We start from the raw sequence: 24,306 nt of genomic DNA on the forward strand, positions 1-24,306 counted from the left end.
ACATCAAGTGGATATATGCAAATCGTTTTGTGAGTTCGGATCCTCATGACGATTTTTTTCTGATTTTCTTTGTTTTCCCTATTCGTGTTCATGTTTGTTCCCATATGTTCGTTCTGTCTTTAAAGTGGAATTATGCGCATTTCTTTTTTCAAGTAAAAATCAAGCTGAAATAGATATGTGTGTGTGTGCGTGCGTGCGTGCGTGCGTGCGTGTGTGTGTCTGTGTGTGTGTGTTAAAAAGGTGGAGGAAATTATAGATTTTAACCCAATATACCACACTCTCCCTGTTACATGTACGAAATAATAACTTTCAAAGTATGACTTTTTTTCTTTTGACTGGGACAGTCTTTTTAAGAAAAATAACACTACACGCAGGAATTGGAGTTGCTTCCCTTCAACTTCAGATATCTTTACCTAAAGGTAAGGGAGATCACTGCGTAGAAGATTGAAGAAAAGAACTATTATTTTGTCAGTCCGATTTCTTTATTTCTAAAGAATTATCTTCAAATACTTAAGCGGCATTATCTTTAATTAAACACATTTATATGCATATCAACCGAAAATTGCTTTTATAAAACATTCACCAAAACACACACTATATGCAGTAAGATGCGCATAACGTCACTCTAATGGTTTATATTTGCATATATGGTTTTATTTAACATAATATTTTGTTCATTATTTGCACAAGTGCATGCATTTAATTAATATTATCTTTGATATGATGCTAAACCTTTCTCATCTGACATATCGGCTTTAGATATTTCTGTCATGTTGTCAGAGAACACATGAAGGAAACTAATTTTTTGTGCAAACATTAAATGAAAATTAAATGTCGATGCTGCACACTGCAAAAGATCTGTATGCTTTACTTCTGTTTATCATTAACTGTATGCTTTACCTCTAAGCTAATTTGTAATTGGTACTAAAACTAGAAATATTTAGATTTTAACATGTTGGAACAATGTTGAATTCCCTGTGTTCCATTTTAATCTATTTATAGTCATGTTTGTAAACATCAAGGTATCAGTAGGGCATAGTGCGTCTAGTTTTATACTTTTTTTAGTTAAGTACAAAAATGTATTTATGTCTTTAACGTTTGACATGCATAATTATAGTCAAACGTTTTACAAATTTACCCAACAATAAGGCAAAAGCTGCCATTTGAACCAAACTGACTTGCTTTTTAAAGTATTCTTGCTCTATTAACTCAATATAGGTTTCTTACAGGCTTACATTTAGCAATATCAGAGCAATAGTCTTTTTTGACAGGTGACTGATTGCACAACATTGAGTGTTTTTCTTTCCCATATACCAGTTGATCAGTATATGACTGTATATATAGTGGTAAAGGTTTTTATAGTAGTGAAGTATTTAGTCAATATTCATTGCTGCGTATTCAGAAGCTGTTCTCCTAAGGATGAGGTGAAGAAAACAACATCAACAATACCCTCTAAGTAAATACACCAGCGTAATCGTCAACATATAACACCTGGATCATAACTTTCTTGTTCCTGTGAGTTTCACGCCCTTAGGCGTGATACAATGATGTAACGTGTTTCATTCATTGTACATCTTAGTCCTTCCTCATAATTTAACTTAAAAGTATCATATAGAGCCCACATTCCCGCTTAGAAATTTATCAAAATAATGGTATTGATTACATCCGAGTTAAGTTTAAAACTCAATCATTTCGGATGAAAAACTACGTAAGTCTTGATTTAAGCACAACTTTGTGTCTGTTTGCCTAGGGTCTACAACAAAGACACCACTATCGTTATATCATCCCCTATTCTATCAGTACTACGTACTCTGCTTTGCTTGGCGCGGAGTTTCCTTTTGCTGACTCTTGTTGCAAATTTTGTACTTGTTTGCATTTTGTAGTGAGGCTAGAAGGCATTAGTGATTTTTTATCAACTTGTCACAAGGAAATTGATGGACATCGGTGACAGAAAAAAAAAACTTCTTAACGTGAAATAATCGAGATAATGCGAAGTTTATCAAAATTTTATAGAATGGGACAGTTTTACAGACATAATATATTCAGCCCGCCACTGCCTTGTGGATGACTAGGAATAGTAAAAAGCTAAGGGAAAACAACCCTGACAGAAATATCGGAGTGAAGTCACGTGGGCGATTCTCTATGTCAAACCTTGTCTAGACTCCGGCAACTTCTGCATCCGTCTTGACCATGTCTTGCCACTGGATCCAGTTGAACCTAGACGAGAGAGTGAGGTTGGTTATGCGCAGTCCTCCTTTACTTTAAACAAAGTCGTCAGCGCAAGCCATACTCTCCTTACATGCAAGCACCTACACAACACCACATACTCACCACAAGTCAAGGGCGGTTGGCGAATGACAAAGCAGCAGGTGAAGATAGACTGAAAGCTGTAGTCATTACCCTCCACACAGTCGGCTCAAGATATTGGTCGTCAGCTCACTGAACGAGACAGCAGTAGCTCCCGGCAGCACCTTGGGTGACTGAGCAGCCCTTTAAGGACCGCACTGCTCACCTCCGCAGAATGAGAAAGGGACTAGAAAAGGTGTCCTAGCCATTGTCTGTCTCAACACACCTGGGCCAGTTTACCACGAGTGGCTAGGATTCCCACCAAGCGGTCGAAATACAAGAAGAAAACATACAACCAATCACATTTGGTGCATGGAACGTCCGGACACTTCTGGACTACGCCATAATCCGCCGAAGAGACCTCCTCGATGTTCGTGTGACAAAGTCGTTGTGTGGAGCAGACTGTTGGAACGATCACCGCCTCATCCTGTGCAAGGTTAACTTCAAAATCAAACCACCTCAGGGCGACCTCAGGGCAAGAAACTCTCGAAGCGTTTGCACGTTCAGAAACTTACATCTACTGACGTCAAACAGCAAGTCACCAGAGAGTTAGAGAAAAGGTTGGAACCACTCACTCTAAACTCCAGAGACATTGAACAGGATTTGGCACAATTTAAGGACAGTACACTCAACATGCAGTACTATCCTCGGTCCAAAGACTCACTGCCACCAAGACTGGTTTGACGAGCACAACGAGGCGGCGATTGATAACCTACTGGAATAAAAGAATAGACTGCTGAAGACATATTCAGCCAACAAGACTCCAGCAAAACTGCTGCTCTACATCAAGTAAAGCAGACTGTCTAGGCTGAACTGTGGCAAATGAAGGACAACTTGTTAAGCAACAAAGCCGACGAAATACAAAGTAATGCAGATGCCCACAGCACCAAACGTTTCTACGAGGCTGTCAGAACACTGTATGGTCCACAGCTAGCTGGTACATTACCATTCCTCTCACCTGTACCAAGGTTCTCGCAGACAAACCTAACATTCATGATAGATGGGCAGAACACTACGAGTCGGTGCTCAACAGACCATCATCCACCAACAACACGACTATAGAACGCCTTCCTCAAATAGCAATAGACACATCACTTATTATCATTAAACCAGAATAATATAGCGCCCTTTTCATGCAATAAAACACGTTCAAAGGCGCTTTACATATAGCAAACGCAGCCACACAGGGCGCGAAATTCACCCTCTGCTAGTACAGACGATCTGACTAGAGTGACAGAGTGAGATGAAGCCACCAGAAAAGAGAGAAATCCTATTTAGATACAGGTTTGTCCGGCTAACTTAGCCTAGCCCTATGCAAATAGACAGTCTGATTCTTTAACGTGTCTGGTGTAAAGCACCGATACACGCAAAGCCGTTTTTCCTGCGAAGAACCAGTACAGATCTCTTAGTTAGGTGGGAGACACTCAAGAGCATCTCAATTTCCAGTGCCTGGACCGGGATTTGAACCTCGGACCTCTTGGTTGAGAGTCAAGTGTGTTACCACTAGACCACCGGCCCACTACTGAAGAGACAAAAAGGCAATATCCCAGATGTTAACTGGCAAAGCCCCTGCGGCAGATGAAATTCCAGCGGAGATATTCAAAGTCTGTGGTCCCACCTCTATCCTGAAGCTGACAGAGCTATTTCAGTCCATGTGGCAAAACCTAAGAGACCTAAAAGATGCTTCAATAGTACATCTATACAAGCGTAAGGGCAACATACAATGCTGCGACAACCATAGAGGTATATCGCTACTGGCCATCGCTGGGAAGATCCTTGCACGCATACTGTTGAACAGACTTCTCCGTCATCTTGAGAATGTCCTACTCCCAGAAAGTCAGTGTGGCTTTCGTGAAGGCCGTGGTACCGAAGATATGATCTTTGCTGCAAAACAACTCCGGGAAAATGTTAATAGCAGTGCACTGACCTTTTCACCACATTTGTGGACCTCACAAAGACGTTTGACTCTGTCAGCAGGACCGGTCTCTGGAAGATCATGGCAAAGTTTGGCTGCCCACCTAAATTTATTTCGATGGTACGTCAATTCCATGATGAAATGCAGGCCCATGTTCTTGACGACGGTAACCAATCTGCCCCATTCGAGGTGTCAAACGGGGTCAAACAAGGCTGCCTGCTTGCCCCTACTCTTTTCAGCATGATTTTACTGCAATGCTTGCAGATGCATTCTCCGACTCTGATCCAGGTGTTGATATCAGGTTCCGCACCGACGAAGGCGTCTTCAATTTACGTCGTCTAAAGTCCAAGACAATGGTCCATTACATCAGACTCCGATACCTCTTTTTTGTTGACGACTGTGCCCTAAATTCCACCTCTCAGGGCCCGATATGCAGGACAGTCTCAATAAGTTCTCAGATGCCTGTGACAACTTTGGCCTGACCATTAGCACAAAAAAGACAGAACACAACTTACACTGAGATGTACATCAAATCTCAACGACTTAACCCAGTGGAAAAAATATCACTTACCTCGGGAGTACCCTATCCAGAGTTGTTCACATTGACCATGAAGTCAATGCGCGTGTAGCTAAAGCAAGCTCAGTTTTAGGCCGTCTACACAAATCGGTACGGAACCACAGAGGCATCAACACCAAGACAAAGCTCAGCGTTTATAGTGTTGTTTTGCTGACATCACTACTATACGCAAGTGAGACCTGGACAATGTATCAGAGACATGCAAAGAGATTGAATCACTTCCATACCATATGTCTACGTAAAATCATATGCATAAATTGGCAAGATAAAATACCCGACACTGAAGTGCTTGATCGTACCAACATGTACAGCATTGACACCATGATGCGCCAATGACAGCTCCGTTGGGCTGGTCATGTAAGGAGAATGCCAGACTCGCAGATCCCAAAACAGCTCTTTATGGCGAACTGCAGAACGGAACGTAAGAAGAGCGGACTCAAGTCGTCCATCAAAGTGTTTTAAATAGGACCAGACAATTGGGAAGAACTTGCCGAAAACAAATCGTTATGGCGCTCAAAATTCAAGCAGTGAGCCAGAGTATATGAAAACCACCGTGTCAATCAATCTATACAGAAAATGCAGCTACGAACGTCTAAAGCAGCATCAGTCACCGTACCAACTGGTCCATCTTGTCCGGAGTATGGTAGCGTATTTCATGCACGAATCAGATTGCTCAGCAACACACAACAACCAACCAAGACGACATGCTTCGCAGACATGAGATGGTCATCTTTGCAGCCGAAGGAGGACGAACAGGAATCTGTCCGAGTTTTTTGGTAATCGCTGGGAGATGTCTATTCTGCACGTTTTGTATAGAGATTGTAAAAAATGTTTGATTTGAAACTGATTCTGAGATATGGCTAAAAACTGTAATATCATCAGTTTTGAAAACCATATATTCATTGTTTGACTGACTTTTCAGTTTATGTGTTGTTTAGACAACTTAACTGAAAAAAAACACAAAATGAAATGTACGTAACTTTACTCGTGTCTTGGGAGGATTTTATGTAAATGACGGTTACATTTATGTAAATGACGGTTACAAAAGTAGCCACTCACGATAAGAAAATCGATATCAGTCAGTGGCCTACCTGTGTATGATGCAAATACTGTGTAGGTGCGGTTATATATATTATTATTATTATTATTATTATTATACCAGATTTGTTGAGCGCCCTTTTCATATGTTATATACGTACAAAGGCGCTTTACAATTAAACATGTGACACATCGCAGATATGTAGGAAAATAACAAAACATGACATATGCAATCACAAAACTGAAACTGAACAATTTGATTAAACGCCTATTTTATAAATGATATTTTCAATGGCGTTGTACATAATAATAAAAAATAACAACAATATCATAAATGAACAATGATAATATTTACAGCCTTATTGTAACAAACAGCCATGACCGCACCCCCACCCCTGAGGTCGTTTTACCCCTATTGCCAATACCAGTGCTTTAAACATCTGGTACGCCCAGACGAGCTGCATATAGTGGTTCAACCTCCCGGTAAATGGTGCCATCATGTACTGTTTTAGATAGAAATAACACACATTTCAAGTGAAACTCAAGTCTTGCGAAAAACACACACATAGAACGTCATATAACCCTTAAAATGTGACATGATGAAATAAAAGATGGATTGTCAATTTAGTTAATTACATGATGAATTGTACAGTTAAGAGACCTTCGTCAGCGACGAATGACTTGCTGTAGTTCTGTATTACAAAAAATAACAATGGCATATTTATTATGAGTAGAAACAGTCACAGTTGGTATCTATGTGTTGTAGAAAATTTTGAAAAGGTGTGTTTTGAGAGCTCTTTTGAATGAATTAAGTGATGAATCTTTTCTGAGATTGTCAGGGAGAGAGTTCCATAGTTTTGCGGCGGCAACCCTGAAACTTCTATCCCCTATCTAGGTAACCAGTCGACGTTTTTGCGGCTCAAGGGTTGTTGCTGCATTTGCTGACCTCAGATTTCTAGTTGGCACGTACACCTCCAGTAAGTCTCTCATATACACCGGCGACTGTCCATGCAAGGCCTTGAATGTTTGAATGAGAATTTTGTATTTGATTCTATCTTGTATTTAAAGCCAATGAAGATCTTTAAGGATTGGTGTTATATGTTCAAAACGGGTTGTTTTCGTAATAAGACGTGCAGCTATGTTTTGGACATTTTGCAGTTTGCTCGTTGTTGATTTTGGCACGCCGTACAAAAGAGCATTGCAGTAATCTAATCGTGAGGTCACAAGCGAGTTTATCAGGGATTTTGTGGCTTCAGTTGTCAAATATGGTCGAATATGACCAACGTGTCGTATTTGGCCGTAGCATGTTCGAGTCACAGAATTAACATGATGGTCCATGTGCATGTTCGAATCAAGCGTAGCACCAAGGTTTCGAACAGTTTTTGATGGTCTTATGCTCGATTCGCCAACTTTCAGTTCTAGATTTTCAACATGTTTGGAGTGTTTTTGACTCGAAAAAAGAATTACTTCAGTTTTGTCTGCATTCAATTTTAACATGTTTGAATTCATCCATGAGATGATTTCTTTTAGGCATTGTTCAACTCGTGTGATTGTGGCTGCCTTTGATGCTTGGTCAACTGGTTTAAACGATAGATAGAGTTGGGAGTCATCTGCATAAAAGTGGTGGATTAGACCGTGGTTTCTACAGATGGACCCGACTGGCTTTGTGTACATCGTGTAGAATTTTGGGCCTAGAACAGATCCTTGAGGAACACTGAATTTCATAAGGACTGGTTCAGAGAGTTTGCCATCGATGCATACTGTTTGGTAGCGGTCTGTTAGATATGATGCCACCCACTGAAGGGGTTTATCGGCAAATCCAAAATTAAATTTGAGTCTGTGAAGAAGGGTGTTATGGTCAATGGTGTCGAATGCAGCTGACAGGTCCAACATCACAAGTACTGTGACGTCACCTTTGTCAAGGGATTCGAGAATGTCGTTCTGAACTTTTAACAATGCGGTTTCAGTTGAATGAAATTTTCTGTATGCTGACTGGTTTATTTCATGTAATTGATTGTTCGTCAAATGTTCCTCAATTCTTCTGTTTACCACTTTTTCAAGGATTTTTGAGAGGAATGGCAGATTGGAAACAGGTCTGTAATTCTTGAGTGTGTTTTGGTCAAGACTTGGCTTTTTTAACAATGGTCTTATTCGTGATGTTTTAAATGATTCTGGGACGATTGCACTTTCTAGAGAGATGTTAACAATTTTCGTCAATATTGGGAGAAGTTCGTTCATACAAGATTTCAAGAGCCATGTAGGAAGAGGGTCTAATTCACATGACTTATTAGCTGACTTTTGAACAAGGTTTTTCACCTCCTCCTCTGTTGCCGGACTGAAACTAGTCAAACGCGCGGTATCACATTGTGATATGCGTCCGTCTTCTGGAATTAATGATTCATTCTGATCCTGGGATGCAATATTAGCTCTGATTTTTTCTATTTTATCTATGAAGAAATCGCTGAACTCCTGTGCTAGTAGTTCTGGGTTCTTGCCTGATGGAAGTGCCGCTTCACTTGGACCGTTCAATAAATGTTTCGTTATTTTGAACAAGCTTTTTTGGTCTCGTTCACTTGATTCTATTTTCTCTGAGTAATAATCAGTTCTTGCCTTTTTTAACATTTTGTTAACGATTGCGCATTGGTTCCTATACATATATATCGTAGGCCAAACTGGAATCTAGGCAGATCCGAATCGGTCTAGACCAAACCAGAATTCTAGTTTGGTCTAGGCCGAAGTAGAAGTCTAGTTTGGTCTTGACCGATTCCAGACCTGCCTAGACCAAATTAGAATTCTAGTTTGGCCAAACCAATTCCGGTTCTGCCTAGGCCAAACTGAAATATTTCTCATGAACTTAAAACATATTTAAAATAGATGAAAATCAATGTTCTGGTTTAAATTTTTTGCATTAAAGCATTGAAGAATAAGAAAAAAGCCCTATTTACAAGGGATACTTAATTGTATTTTTACAACATGTCACAAAATTATGTAATAAAACCAAAATATTTCAACCTAAAATATTATAAAGGTAGGCCTTTCTATTTGTTTCAACTTCTGTTACTTTAATGCTGAAGTGAATGTTTGATATTAGTTATTGGTTAAAGTATTTTATCAATAAAATGCCATAATCATATTTATTTTTTATTTTTATTTTTTTTAATCTAAACCTGAAAAATATAGTCTGTTTTCCATCCATTAGGAAAGAATAAATTATATAAATTGCCTAAAAGAAACAAAAAATACAAACTATATATCACCAAGATTCCAGTTTGACCTAGGCAGATCCGGAATTGGTCTAGGCAAACTAAAATTCCAGTTTGGTCAAGGCAGATCCGGAATCGGTCTAGACCAAACTAGAATTCCCACTACATTGTATGTACGTATCCACAATACTACATATCTAAGAATAGACGTTGAAGGGAGGAAACCTAACTAGCTGTTAGTCTGTATTCAAATAAAAATACATTCCATGTAATTCTTACAGTATATTTATCGATTCCAAGGTGTCATTGAACAAACAGATGCGTAATGTTATGCTGCAGATAATGCAACTAAACAAAACACCAACATTATTGTAATGTTATATTGCAGATAATACAACTAAACAAAAACACAACGTTATTGTGCGCTCTTAAAACGTTATGACATCTTTATCGGGTGCTTCTTTCCAGTGCTTTGGTTAAATACGCTACTCTAACAAAACAAAGCAATTCGTTTCATTTTATTTTTACTATTATTTGTCTAATATGACATACACAAAAAGGTTTTATCACTGTCTGCAGGTGTGGATGGTAATATCCGGTTCTCGGGTAACTCTTTTGGTGGTGTAAACTCGACAGAGCCTCATTACTACTTCTGCAGGTGTGAATGGGAATATTCGGCTTTCGGGTAACTCTTTTGGTGTAAACTCGACAGAGCCTCATTACTACCTTAACAACTACTTTCAAGTCGAGTAATCCCATCTGCACCCAGAACCAGAGAAACATGTCAGTATTTAAACCCCTGATTCGTAAATGTATAAAATTATGATTATATTATAACACTGGAAGTTACTTTTCTAATGGTATGCAAATTTACGGACTCCATTTTGTTTTAATTCAGACGATTACAAATCACATGAACAGAAATGAAATATCAAACGGTGTGTTTACAAGTAGAGAAGGTGGGAAGTTTAAATGCCAGGTGTACGCAGTGGCTGCAAATACAAAGAAGTTATTCCTGGACATTTGGCATAACGATCAACGGGTCGCTTCCCTATATGCGCATTCACCACATTACGGTTCCGGGGGAAACGCTGTGGTTCTCTCTCTCTCCGAAGGTGATACAGTACAAGTTAAAACAAGGATTAACTATCCTGTAGACTTATTCTATGCGACAAATAGAATATACAACACATTCACGTGTGCCCAGATTGGTTCTGAAGCGCTAAGTATGTATATATAATACTTAAGTATCTATAAGAAATACGTTAATGTTAATTCACAAAATATAATTAATAAAAACTATTCCATTTAGTCGGTTGTTTGTTTGAGCATGAAACCACCGTGTGGTCTCGAGCCTGCTAACAATATGCTTTCATTATTTCTGATAAAGGTAATGATGAAACAGCCATATCTGCTTTCTCGGTAACATCCAACCGTTACCAGAATGTGAAGGGTGGAGACTCGATCATGTACAACACTAAACTCGTGGACATTAATAACGGGTTTAATCTACACACTGGAGTCTTTAATGCTCCGACCTCTGGAATATATATTTTTCAGTTTTTCAGGTAATGTAATCCTTGCAGTTGGTTCTTTGTAAATGTTTGCACGAAACATTTTTCAAACATAGTTGTATTTAAGGCAGCTGTACTTTAGAACTTTCATTATCCTTGTAATTAAAACATCGATAACATGAATGTATCAGCTAGAAACAAGTATTAATTCTCAAGCCTACCAACAACAACACAATTTAATTCTTCCCATTATTTTGCTAAAATACTGACAAAACAACTGTAAATACTTACCCGTTAACATCCAAACGTAACTTGACGAAGATGTTAGATAACCTAGCCGTTCGAAGACGTCTAACATAATTATTATGCTGCTCACATTCTTACTGACCCACCAAAACCTAAGTACCACCTCTTCCCCGGCTTTACGTGATAGTTCTTTTCAGAATTGTGTTTACTGAGTTATTGCTCTTTTCAGGTTATTCTAAAGTTTCAAAATTAAAACTAAATAACAATTATACACTGTGAAAAGCAAGTGATGTCTAAACTTAGCCTAGAACATTTTTGTGCATATCTCTTCATCAATGTAGTAAAATGTTTAAACATTAAACATTCTGTCTTTAAACTTACTGTGATTCATCTAATTCTCAATTTTTCAAATCAAATTATGTATTATTACTATAAAAAAATACAGTTATTTATTGGTGGTTCTTTAACTACTCAAATTCGTGAATTATGCAGATCAGGTAGCACTCTGCCTTGACCCCTTGTTACGCTAATTAATTTTCAAAGTGACGTCAATATTAACAAATATATATATAACTTTTCATATTAGAAGATACAGATGTAGTACTAAACTCGTTGACTCGTAAAGCGTTTAATCTGGACAATGGAATATTGCATTAGTCCGAAAGCTGAAATATATACACTTTCCCTATTTGTAGAGAAGTTAAGTGTGCTCTTTTTGGAATGGAGTTTGAGTTAGTTTTAATATAGTGATAATTCTGATTCTTTTTCTCTTTTTTTTTTCTTTTTTCGACACAATTTTCTATTTTGTTGTTGGACCCCACAGAAAATCATGTTGGTTTCCGTGACTATGCTATAAAATATACATACCATAGTATGACATTTTAAAACAAAAGTAGATTTTAATTTATATTATTATATACGTAATTTGTTAGTCTAGCTCACCAAAACGAAGAATTATGGCAGGATTTGTTCCACAATGACCAATACGTATGCTCCATAAAATGCGTAACTGACTTTGAATGGACTGGTGCGGGGAACACTGTCATCTTACATCTGAACGCCAACGATACCATGACAGTAAAAGCTCACGCAGGAGTTGCCAATTACCTATTTGGAAAACAAGACCAAATATATACAACTTTCTCTGGAGTCCAAGTTATTACAGATCTGGATATGTCATTTCCAGGTAGCGATTGCAATGGGTAACATTTGTTCTTTCATTTTTAATTTCATTTTTCTTTTAGAATGTTAAGTAATTTACTAAGTAAAGGTTTAGTGTTAAGAGAGGTGTTCTACTAGTATAAGAACAGATGTTAAAATGTACCTTGATCTGTAAATCTATAGTTAAGTTATACACACTTGCAGAATCAGATATAATGCATTATGGTTAACAAATGTAATACAACGCGATCATTATGATATTCAAGATTATTTAAAGAAGCTTCTAAAAAAATCTGAAATTAACACCACTGTTATTACTACCTTTCTTGGAGACCTGCTGGCTTCACGTATCATAAAGAAACCGTTATTATGATATTAGATCTGACTGAAGAAGTAATAGTAAAGCAAAGTAAATAGAATTTGTAAAAAGATCCTTTTGAAGCAAAGAATACAACCAATCAGAATAATAGCAGACTCGGTTTGACGGACTCTGTTCATGAGAAGTAATGAAATGTGCAATACCTATTACGTCCCCTAGCACCGACATAAGCGGAACTCTACTACGCATCCATTGAATTGACTCCATGATCCCAAGGGACCAGGAAATATAACAACACTGAGTCCAAGTTTGGGTAGACTTTTTACAACCGTCACACTGTACTTAAAGATTGATGTTGTGATAGTTAATAAAATCTGTAAAAGATACTTTGGAAGCAAAGTATGCAGCCAATCAGAATAATAGCAGACTCGGTTTGACTGAGTCTGTTCATGAGAAGAAATGAAATGTGCAACACCTCAGATGACGCACATAGTACCAGCTAAAACACAATAGATATAACATACAGTTACAAGAATGAAAAACTTGCCGTAGACGAATGTTGCTATATGTTGCCTATATTCATTTTTATCACATGTTTGACGTCGCTGGAGTGTAATAAAACCATTAAATAAAATGATAATAAACTAGTTTAATAAAGCTTTGACGTGGACGTCATTAAAAGTATAGGAGACGTTGGTCAAATTGACTTGTTTATATGGCAAAAAAAAAGTAGAAGTTTTGATGTTTCGAAAAGACAGGCAAACATGTGATAAAACGAAGATTACATTTGTGACTTTCCACATTGAATTTATTCAACTCGTTGAATAAAATTGAATAAATGCTCGGCAGAGCCTCGCATTTTATTATTTTATTCAACTCGTTTAATAAATTCAATATGAAAAGACACTTACGTAATATTCTCTATTAACTTAGCTAATAATTAGAAACATAATAAATCTGTAAAAAAAATATATGATGTCATGTAATAAGACACATACTTCGGACCTCGAACAATGTTATTTCTAACTTTGTTAAATGTGTTTTTATACTTTTCTGGCGTAAAAATAAAAAATGAAACGGATTTTGAGTTGCGCCCCTTTGCGTAGGTTATACCTTAATTTTTAGTGCTCATACTTATTATACGCCCGTTTGAAAAAAAGGACGTATTATGGGAACGCCCCTGGCGGGCAGATGGGCGGGCGGGCGGCGTCCACAGACTTTGTCAGTAGCATGTCTTCTTCATGCATGGAGGAATTTTGATGACACTTGGCACAGTAGTTCACCATCATGCGACGGAATGTCATGTGCAAGAACCAGGTCCCTAGGTCTAAGGTCAATGTCATACTCAAATTCTAGAATTGCATTTTCCGGAGCATATCTTCTTCATGCATGGAGGGATTTTGATGAAACTTGGCTCAATTGTTCACCATCGTAAGACAGATTGTCTTGTGCAAGAACTATGTCCCTAGGTCTAAGGTCAAGGTCACACTTAGAGATCAAAGGTCAAATTAAAGAATGACTTTGTCCGTAGCATTTCTTCTTTATGCATGGAGGGAATTTGATGTAGCTTGGCACAATTATTTACCATCATGAGGCGGAGTGTCATGCACAAGAACCAGGTCCCTAGGTCTAAGGGCAGTGTCACACTTAGAGGTCAAAGAATACACGAATGAAAACTTTGTCCGAAGATTTTCTTCTTCATGCATGGAGGGATTTTGATATAACTTGGCACAAATCTTCACCACCACGATACGGAGTGTCATGTGCAAGAACCAGATCCCCAGGTCTAAGGTCAAGGTCACACTTAGAGGCCAAAGGTTAGATACAAGAATGACTTTGTCCAAAGCATTTCTTCTTCATGCATGGAGGGATTTTGATATAACTTGGCATAATTGTACACCATCATGAGACGAAGTGTCATGCATAGGTCCCTTCTTTAGAACTACTTCCCTTTGTTATTACTATAAATAGCTTATATTGTAACTTTTTCATTACTAGTCTTAGGGAAAAATCGAGACAACTTTTCTGTAGTACAACATGCATCATGCTACATCCAATTTTGAGGTGTATTTTGACCTATCTCTACCTAGTAGGATTTTTTGTGGACTAACAATTTTTTGGGGGATTTTTTTTTTCTTTTTTTTTTTTTTTTTTTGTTAAGATTAACTTCCCTTAGTTGTTACAATAATACTATAAATAATTTATATTGTAACTTTTTATAATTGACTGTAGGGAAAAGCCAAGATCACTTTTCTGTGGTACAACATACATGTTACTTTCAAATTTTAGGTGTATTTTAAGGTATCTCTACCTGGTAAGGAGTTTTAATGTGGATTTAGAAAAAGAAAAGAATTGCAATAATTACTAAACAACCACAAAATTAAAATTCCATTTGCAAATACGGGTGCTAGTGTTAATTAATTTGCTGTGACGGGCGTATATTATGACATTCTGGCACTCTTGTCTGATAGTATATACTCTATATACCGTAGGCAGATGAGGTCAGGACAATTTTTGTATTTTGATTTTTGCAAGAGCTTTGCAAGATAAAAAAAAGTAAGTTTATTTTACTATTCGGTATATTTTCTCCAATGATACCGAAGTCACTCTCCAAGATATCAAAATAGTTCCAGGAAAACAGTAAAAATACACAACATATATTTCAACTGCGGTATAAAGTAAGAACAATAAAGATATACATTATATACTACCAATTTCAGAATAGCGCGCCGATTCAGTGTTTGCATCATACACATTTAGTCACTGACTGAGTCAAGTTAAACTGAAAAGTCTGTCATAAATATATTTATGGTTTTTAAATGGATGATATTACTGTAACAGTTTTTAGCCGTATCTCAGACTCAGTTTCAAAACAAACATTTTTTACGTGCACTCGGACTGATTACATTATGTCTGTAAAAAAGAACTTGATTAACGTCGCATTCTCCCGATCATTTCACGTTTACATTACAATTTTTTTTTTCCTGTCACCGATGTACATCGATTTCCTTGTTACAAGTCGATAAAAAATAATGTGTATTTTTATCGTTTGGTCAGAAATCTAAGTTTACAATAGTAAATCATAGCCTGATGGGCATCACATTAAAATTATATATTTAGTTTAAAAATAAATGCCTTGTTTACATACATTACTCAAGTTATAAAGGTAATAGCTCTAAGCATTTCTGTGTGTTTGGTAATCCGGCAAACATGCGATTCTGAAGACATGCTTGAATTAACTTGAATCTTTTTTTTTTCGCACATTGAACATGTCCTCCTTATCAACGATTCAACTTCCGGCCAGGTAGCCGATGTACATGAAGTTACAAACCTTAAGTGCTATGCTCCTTCATTTGGCTTTAATAGCAAATTGAAACTTGATTCGGGATTCATGACTAAGTAAGTCTTCTTGCCAAGAAACTTGCTCACAACGGACATTTATTTTCTTGGGTTTAACGCCAGATTTCAACAGTTCTTCTTTGATGTCGAGTGGTTAGTTTAATTAAGCATCGCTACTCGGAAAAAAACAGTACTAGACTCCCGTTTCCGTAAGAAACGCCAACTTTCTCACTTAAAGAAATATGGACGAAAGGAAGGCTCGAACCCGTGCCCAACCCCCAGTCACTGAGAGGTTACAGTGATTCCAGACAACGACTAACCACACGACTATGGGAGCAGTCAAACGATGGATGGATACTACAATTCGAAGTCTAGAAATTAGAACACTCAAGTTGAATAAGGGCGATGGAATTGACTGACGGCTTAGTTTTTTATCTCTACCTTTTCCCGTTTGATTTAAATATTCATGACATCGCATACTACATGTCTTCTGAATTCAGTAATAATTTGACGGATTTCTATGAAATAATGTATTTTTTTTTCATATTGTAAGTTTTTCCAATGAAATTCTAACCGATGTCAATCCTTGGCTTTGGTATATTACAAATTATGTCGTACATTTGAAACAGATTCTATAGAACTTACGTATCTCAAAAGATTTTTTTATTCAAAACTATGATAGTAAAATTGCACCTCTATGTTCACGGCGTTTGTAAAAGGCGGTCTTGCTTATACTTTGCCTGTCACAAATACTAGTTTTTAACGATCGTACCATCCGATCATGATATGCATTTAATAAGAATCACATGTGCTTTTGTCAGTTTAAAATCATAACTAAAATTTTCTTATCGTAAACTTGTCTGACTTCGACAATTCTCGGCGTCAACTTAGGAAGATCGAAATAAATTGCATCAAGGCAACCTAAATTAACCGACTTGAAACCTGGAAGACTAGATGTGGTAATCAGACCCAGACTGAGGTATAATTATAGTGACCACATCACTTTGTTTTTTACCGACAGTCGGATTACATCGCATCGTAGGAAAGGAAATGCGTATTAGTTAAAACAAAAAGATGGCTACGTGTTTATCTGCACCATTTAGTAATTTTTGAAGCAAAAATGAAAATAAAAAAAATGCCAAAACTGCATGTGATTTACTCGGTCGCACTCAGTGCGCGTTGCGCTCTTTACAGAATTGTCCGAAACACATGTGTAGAAGAAAGAAATTACTGAAAAGACTTAGTGCTACAATAAAACAGTGACCTGAAAGCATGTTCAATAGAGTGACATCAGTCATAATTTGCGCGCTAAAATAGCATTTACATGACATGTAAACTTGACAATAAAGCTTTTTATTACAAAATCTAGTGCATTATCTTAGGTTTCTATTATCTGTTTAACAAGAACGAAATGCAACAAGCTGCGCTCTTAACTCTTAACCTACTAAATTTCTATTATGAATGAACTTGCCCATCTTTCAATTTGGACAGTACCAATAACTGTTTTTACAAAAAAGATATTGGCGAACAGTGCAGACCGTGATCAGATTGCACGAACTTGCAGGCTGATCTTGGTCTTCACTGGTCGCAAAGGCAGAAACACTTTCTACATATCACCGCCCCTCTTTATTTCTATATTTTGTAATTGATTTGATTGGATTTTATTTCCTCTGGTGATGTATTTCCGACTAGCTTTTAGATGTTACATGGTATGGGTTCCTTTAAGGACGATGACAAATTTTTGTTTGCAGACTTTTAATATGTGTCATCATAATCATGTATCATAATAAGCATCATCAAATTGGCATCATAATGACATCATAGTTTCATCATCCTACAATTAAAGTTATGACAATTTATAATAATGATTTAACAATTACATTGCATATCAAATATTCAACGCGAATGACAGATGACAGCTGTCAAAATTGTAAACAAGTAATTTACCGAAGGTAAAATCAATGATGCTTGACATCCAATAGATTACACAGGTAAATAAATAAATCGTTTACATAGCTTATCAAATTTCATACATACATAGAGAACAATATAAGATAAGGCATATTTACCTGGAAAATGTATAATTTCCAGTCCAAAAAATATATATATGCACAAGTATAAATGAGGTACCTATGTAAACAAAGCCATTTTGAAATTTTGACCAAGAAGTAACCAGTGCTGTGATTGGGTGTTATAGATCACGTGCAGATACTTATTAGATATAGAAAGTATAAAGTATGGAAGGCCGGGAATGTCAAATGTTACTATTATAGGAAAATCAAAAACAAACGAAGTATTTTCATGATTGTACTATATCATTTATTTGTGCTCTACGACATACAATCAGGCTAAAGGTTGAAATAGAAGAAAAGCATTATACATACATGTGTTAGGTATTACCAGACGTTCACGATTCTAGGGACAAAACTTTAAGTTGTATTTTGACAAAATACTGCGTGTAGTTTTAAATAAATATTGCCGAGTTTGTTTTCTCACAATTGAAAGCAAAATGGGTAAACGAAACTTATAGTTCAATGTTGAAGACCATGACCGAAATCCGTGGATATAATACGAAGACTAGATACATCAATTCAAAATAAATACATAAAACCAGCTGTGTTGTATTTCGTCGAGAGTTGCTATAAATACAAATTATACACATCAACGTCGATCTTCAAACAGTTCAGATCTATAATTTAAATAGTTTTAAGTGTATATGCTGCGTATAGTGGACGCAACTTGACCCCGATGGTTGACCTTTGAATTATAATACATAATGAGGCACAACCTATAATTGAAAACGGTTGTACGTATACAAACTAATTCCATATAAAAATGTACACGGCTACCCTAAGCTACCCTTATTTCTACAATGAAATAATCGATATGAATAATCAGCCTAAGGTCAACCATCGCGGTCAAGTTGCGACTACTATATGTGTACATGCACATGTATGTATATATTGCAATGATTATGCATGATTATCCTGAAATAAACTCCCTTAATATTTCACTTTGTAACTAACACTTTACGAGGTTGCTTTTCACTGCGATTGATAGAAATATACGTTTGGGCGGAGCAAACTACCAGCGTCATCAAATTACCCTCTCACCGATCACTAGAGTGACAGCTACGTCATTTACTACCTGCGTTTGATGTAAACGCCTATTCGGCAAGCTTCTCTGAAATTGGCAGTATCTCATTTAGTATTTCATCAGATTTATTATAAATCATGTACACATCCATTTTCATACTGTTTTAGGGTACTGCGTACATGGAATGTGGCTTTTCCAAATGGATATTTATCTTTGTGATTTATTGTAATATATAAAAGACACTTGAAATTAATGTTAATTATATATAGAGGATATTACATGTGTGTCTTTTCATATTGAATTTATTAAACGAGTTGAATAAAATGATAAAATGCGAGGCTCTGTCGAGCATTTTATCAATTTTATTCAACGAGTTTAATAAATTCAATGTGGAAAGTCACAAATGTAATATTCTTTTTATCACATGTAAGCCTTTCTTGTCGAAACATAAAGAAATTGACTTTCTTTTACTATATAAACAAGACAATTTGACCGACGTCGCCTATACTATAAATGACGTCGACGTCAAAGCTTTATTACACTAGTGTATTATCATTTTTATTTAATGGCTTTATTACACTCCCGCGACGTCAAACATGTGATAAGTACCAGTATTTAAAATATCTTTTCATCATTAAAAGTTCTGCCAAAATATGACGTATTGATAATGATTTATTACAGAATCTTACCCGGTAGTGGCATTTTCCGTCGCTCTAACTCATAACGTTACGATAAGAGCAGGGTCAACTGTTCCATTTGACAAAGTTTTCGTCAACTATAAGAATGCCTACAATATATCATCTGGTCGTTTCGTCGCACCAGCAAGTGGCCTTTATGAGTTTAACTACCATGGTAGAACATCATCTGGCATTGTTTTATATCTAAGGTTAATGCATAACCAAAGGTTTGTGTTGACAACATTTTATATTTTTATTAGAAACAAAAACTAATCATCGGCCGTACATGCAGAGGGTTGCAGGGAGGCACAAAAATGTTTTCAACGTTTTTCAAAGAATAACTGAAATATATGAGTGAACAAGAATTTGTAACAGAATTACCAACGTCCCCGCCTAGGGACATTTTTCACAAAACTACAACATATTTTAAGTAGTAAGACGGCATATTGACAATATATGTAACTTATAATTTTGTATCATATAATTCATGAAGACATTATGAATTTTGAAAATGTCTGGAAATCTATGATTGCATGGTAAATGCTTTCAAATGCTAATATTTGTATATTAAAGATTTAATGTGATTTTATTTTTAAATTAGTAAGGAAAAATAAATTATAATATAATGAAATAATTTATCATATTAAAGGGGGGTAATCAATAAACAAATGAAATGCATAATACTTAAATGGTACTAAAATAAATTGTTTTAAATTACACCCCAGGAGAATTTGATTTTTCTGTTAATGCAGTGTTGCACTTCATATCAACCTAATGTGTTGCAACCATAGTTATGCTGCATTTATATATATATGCCATTAGCTTATAAATTGTACCTGGGCTTGCATTCTTTACAGTCCAGAGGAGCGGTGATCCGGTGGATAAGGTGTTGGCCGCTCAATCCAGGGATCGTGTGTTCGAGCCCCACTGGGGTCACGACCATGGTTTCTCAGGACACCAGTACTGGTTATCCAGGAAGCGGACTCGAGAGCGGTTACAATAAGCATAAATGTTTCATCACAATGGAGTTAAAACAAATTAGTATAAACTAAAAGCTTTTTACACCTATTAATACCAATCATCTCACTTAAAAAATATTTTAATTCTAAAATAGTGGAAAACTGATATAAAAACACAATGTATTGCACTTAATCATATAAAAAGGGAGGTAATCTCATATACAAATAAAACGTTAACTTGGGTGCCTGTGACCTTGACCTTTACACATGACACAATGGTGAATATTTATGCCAAGTTATTTGAATATACACTAATGCATAAAAAAACGTTACAGACAAAAAATCTCCAAAGGTGACCTTGACCTTAGACCCAGGGGTCTGAGGTCTGGGCATTGGCACCTGAACAGAAAGAAAATGCCTCTGTACATGTTATACCCTACCTCTAGGTATTCTATAAGAACCATGGTCATGAACGGGAAAATATACTAACCCGTTTCAATCGTAAATTTCTCAACTTAAACGCGCAGTTCGGGGAATGGGTACCTAGTATATTGAACAAGCGATAATTTATCTTCCATCGTGCACCAGTCACAATGTCTCAATATTCCATATTGCTGAGATTATCAAATTATTTTATGCTTTCGTCAACGTTACAGAAAAAAACTTGCTTGACCTTCCCTAATGAATATCCGGTCTAGAGGTCACAGCAGTGTGCACATGTTTGGCTAAATGTAAACAAACAAAAACAGAATTTAAAAAATCACATTTTTACAATAAAATTCGAAATGATGAATGAAATTCATCTTGTATATGATCTTCAATTTGAAATCGTACATTAGTCTGCATCTGTTGTGTTTATCTTATTCATTTTGCACATTTATGCTGCATTTTCACATTTTAGCGAACACGTGTAGTAAAATGACGATTGACATACATTTTCACGTTAGCCTATAAGAGTGGTTTTGTAATCTAGAACGGAAATACACCAGGGAAGTTCAAGCAAGTTGTTTGTGTAATGTTGAAATAACTATAAACTACGCGTTGTTTTTCTAAAATACGATGTATTGAAGAAATGTGACCGGTACACAATGGAAGATAAATTACAAATTGTTTGATATCCGTAGTACACATTCCCCGAACTGCGTGTTTTAGGTATGAAATGCGCGATTGAAACGGGTTAGTATATTTACCCGTTCATGACCATGGTTCTTATAGAATACCTAGGGGTAGGGTATAACATGTACAGAGGCATTTTCTTTCTGTTCTGGTGCCAGTGGGTCTGGGTCTTATGCATGACACATCAACTCATTATAGGGAACATTTGTGCTAAGTAAATTTAAAATCCCTTAATGAATGGCACAGTTATTGACCGGACCATGTTATCCTTTAACCTCTTAGTGTGACCTTGACCTTAGAGCTTGGGGTCTGGGTCTTGCGCATGACACGTCGTCTCATATTAAATGGGGAACATTAGTGCCAAATAATTTTAAAAGCCCTTCATGAATGGCAGAGTTATGGACCGGACACAAAACAGGCCCTGTTAAACTTTGACCTCTTAATTTCCATATTTCTTTTTAATATTTTCTTTCTGAATATGAATGTAATTTCATATGTTAGTAATATTGAAGGTGTTGATAGAAACATTGTGGTTGGGACATTAGAAATAAGTATAGCACATCTCTTATTGATTTGTTCAATGTTGGGTCTTGTGGTGAAGGCATATTTATTTCATTTATTTTTCCTTCAAACACACATCGACATTTATTTGAAACACTTTTTATACACTTTAATTTAATACAAAAACACCATCATAATTTATATTCATTTTATTACTCCAAAGCACAATTTATATTTATTCCACTTAGGCTATTTTCCAACTATATCAAACATAATTTAATCCATTCCAGTATAGATGTTTCCACTTTTCTATTTCTTACTTAAAATTGTTTTCTTTATGACAAATAATTGCTTTTATATGCTGGCTTTAACAAACAATACATACAATGGAAGGAGCAGGCTCCTCTATACAAAGTTTAAATAGCACAAAGAGTGGAGCCTTATACAATGAGAGGAGTTTTCATCCATTGTTCATTAAATTAACATATATATATATATATATATATATATATATATACAACAAAGGAGGAGCAGAATCCTCCGAAATCTAAATTTAGTTACAGAATAATAATATGCAAATATTATTCAGATAATCAAATACATAGTAACTTAAAATCTTTGCGATATTCGCAACAGGTCTTGCACTTAAACAAACATACTCAGTGGATTCTTTTTAAGATTATATTGACAAATTATAATTTAAGAAACAAATTATATTTCCTAAACAAGAGCTATCGGAGATGAACGTCAAAAAAGGGACATAATTTTGTAAAAATACAAAACGGAGTTATGAAACCTGTACAATGCAGTTCAGCTCATAACATAGGACAAGTGTGTGAAGCTAGTTTCTATTCTTTTCCATTAGTGGATACGGAGCTACCAGCTTACATACAAAGACTAAAGCAAAACATGCGATATTGAAATAGGGGAGCTATTTTGCAAAATTCCAAAGTGTTTCGAAACCTGTGCAGTGCATGTCAGATCATGACAGTGAGTAAGAGTGCTAAGTTTCAATTCATTTCCATTTCCATTAGTGGATACTGAGATACCGGCGTACATAAAAAAACATACCCCCCAAAAATGCCAAGACAAAGGAACAAAAGTTTGTAAAATAAGCAAAATAGAGTAAGTCAACTAAGCACAGTGCACAAGAGAGTGAAGTTTCAATCCATTCCCATTAGAGAGTACTGCAATACTGCAAAAACTTGCCAAAATATTGCTCAGTCGACAAAAGAGCAAACTGTTGTAAAAATGCAAAATAGAGTAGTAAAACCGATAAAATGTAAGTCAGTTTATCACAGTGAATAAGTGCGTGAAGTTTCAATCCTTTTCAACAAGTGGTTACTGAGATACCGGCTTACATACAAAAACCAAAAATTTGTTCAGTTGACAAAGAGGAAAATCAAAATTAAGTTATGAAATCTTTTCAATATATGTCAGTTTATCACAGTTTATAAGCGTGCGAAGTTTTAATTCTTTCCCAGTATTGATTACTGAGGTACCAGTTGATGTAAAACAAAATCAATCGAATTGCGACGCCAAACGCGGACGCGAACGCCGAATACAAATACGTAGCACTTATCGGAAAGGTTTCATATTTCCAGATACATCAACAGCATATATGATGATATACCTGGACACCAAGCGTCCGCCGGAAACGCCGCCGTACTCGAACTTGTCGGAGGAGATGAAGTGAGACTCGAAGCACTAGGAAGTATAAAAAAACTGTATGGTGATCCAAATGAAATATACTGTACATTCTCTGGCTATCTGCTTCATGCTATCGTACCAGGTGAAATAATTGTGGGAAAATAAAAACCAGTAAATTCAAGTCTGCCTTATATATTTCTTACATATAATGATACATCAATAACAAAAGCGCCCTTGGTCGTATATGCCTTTTGTCTACACTTTCAAGTCTCAAAAAAATAAACCAGTGATGATTAAGCATGCATCATGATTCGAGCAAAGTCAGTGACGTTGAAACTTTTTGAAAAATGACCAAACAGTAGTGCGAAAATAGTGAATGACCCTTAATTGTATTTTATTTAGTCTTATTGCATTTGAACAAAAATACAAAAACTACCAACTATTTCAATACGGTAGAAATGGGTGACAAATATTACTGAAATCATTGACAGTCGTTCTCCTCAGACAATTCAAATTCAAAGAGGAAATTTTGGATACTGCTATTTCTGTTTTATAAATCTTTGAACAAGCATCTTTACATAGTGTTTTCACTACCGTATTAAATTATTGCGATATTCGTGTCTTCGCATTGCTTTATAGCACAAGTAAA

General features: G+C 36.1%; 1 protein-coding gene across 1 annotated transcript in view; it reads left to right on the top strand.

Moving 5' to 3' along the window:
* The window catches only part of LOC123527266 (uncharacterized), a 34,434-nt gene extending 10,596 nt beyond the window's left edge, over positions 1-23,838 (top strand). The window contains exons 5-9 of the mRNA XM_045306617.2: positions 9,978-10,305; positions 10,470-10,647; positions 11,772-12,025; positions 19,436-19,658; positions 23,612-23,838. Of these exons, the coding sequence (XP_045162552.2) occupies positions 9,978-10,305; positions 10,470-10,647; positions 11,772-12,025; positions 19,436-19,658; positions 23,612-23,822 (1,194 nt within the window). The 3' untranslated portion in view covers positions 23,823-23,838. The remainder of the gene's footprint in view (positions 1-9,977; positions 10,306-10,469; positions 10,648-11,771; positions 12,026-19,435; positions 19,659-23,611) is intronic.
* The last annotated feature ends 468 nt before the right edge of the window (positions 23,839-24,306 follow it).

The sequence above is a fragment of the Mercenaria mercenaria genome, chromosome 14 (assembly GCF_021730395.1).
Source record: "Mercenaria mercenaria strain notata chromosome 14, MADL_Memer_1, whole genome shotgun sequence".
Lineage (NCBI taxonomy): Eukaryota > Metazoa > Mollusca > Bivalvia > Venerida > Veneridae > Mercenaria > Mercenaria mercenaria.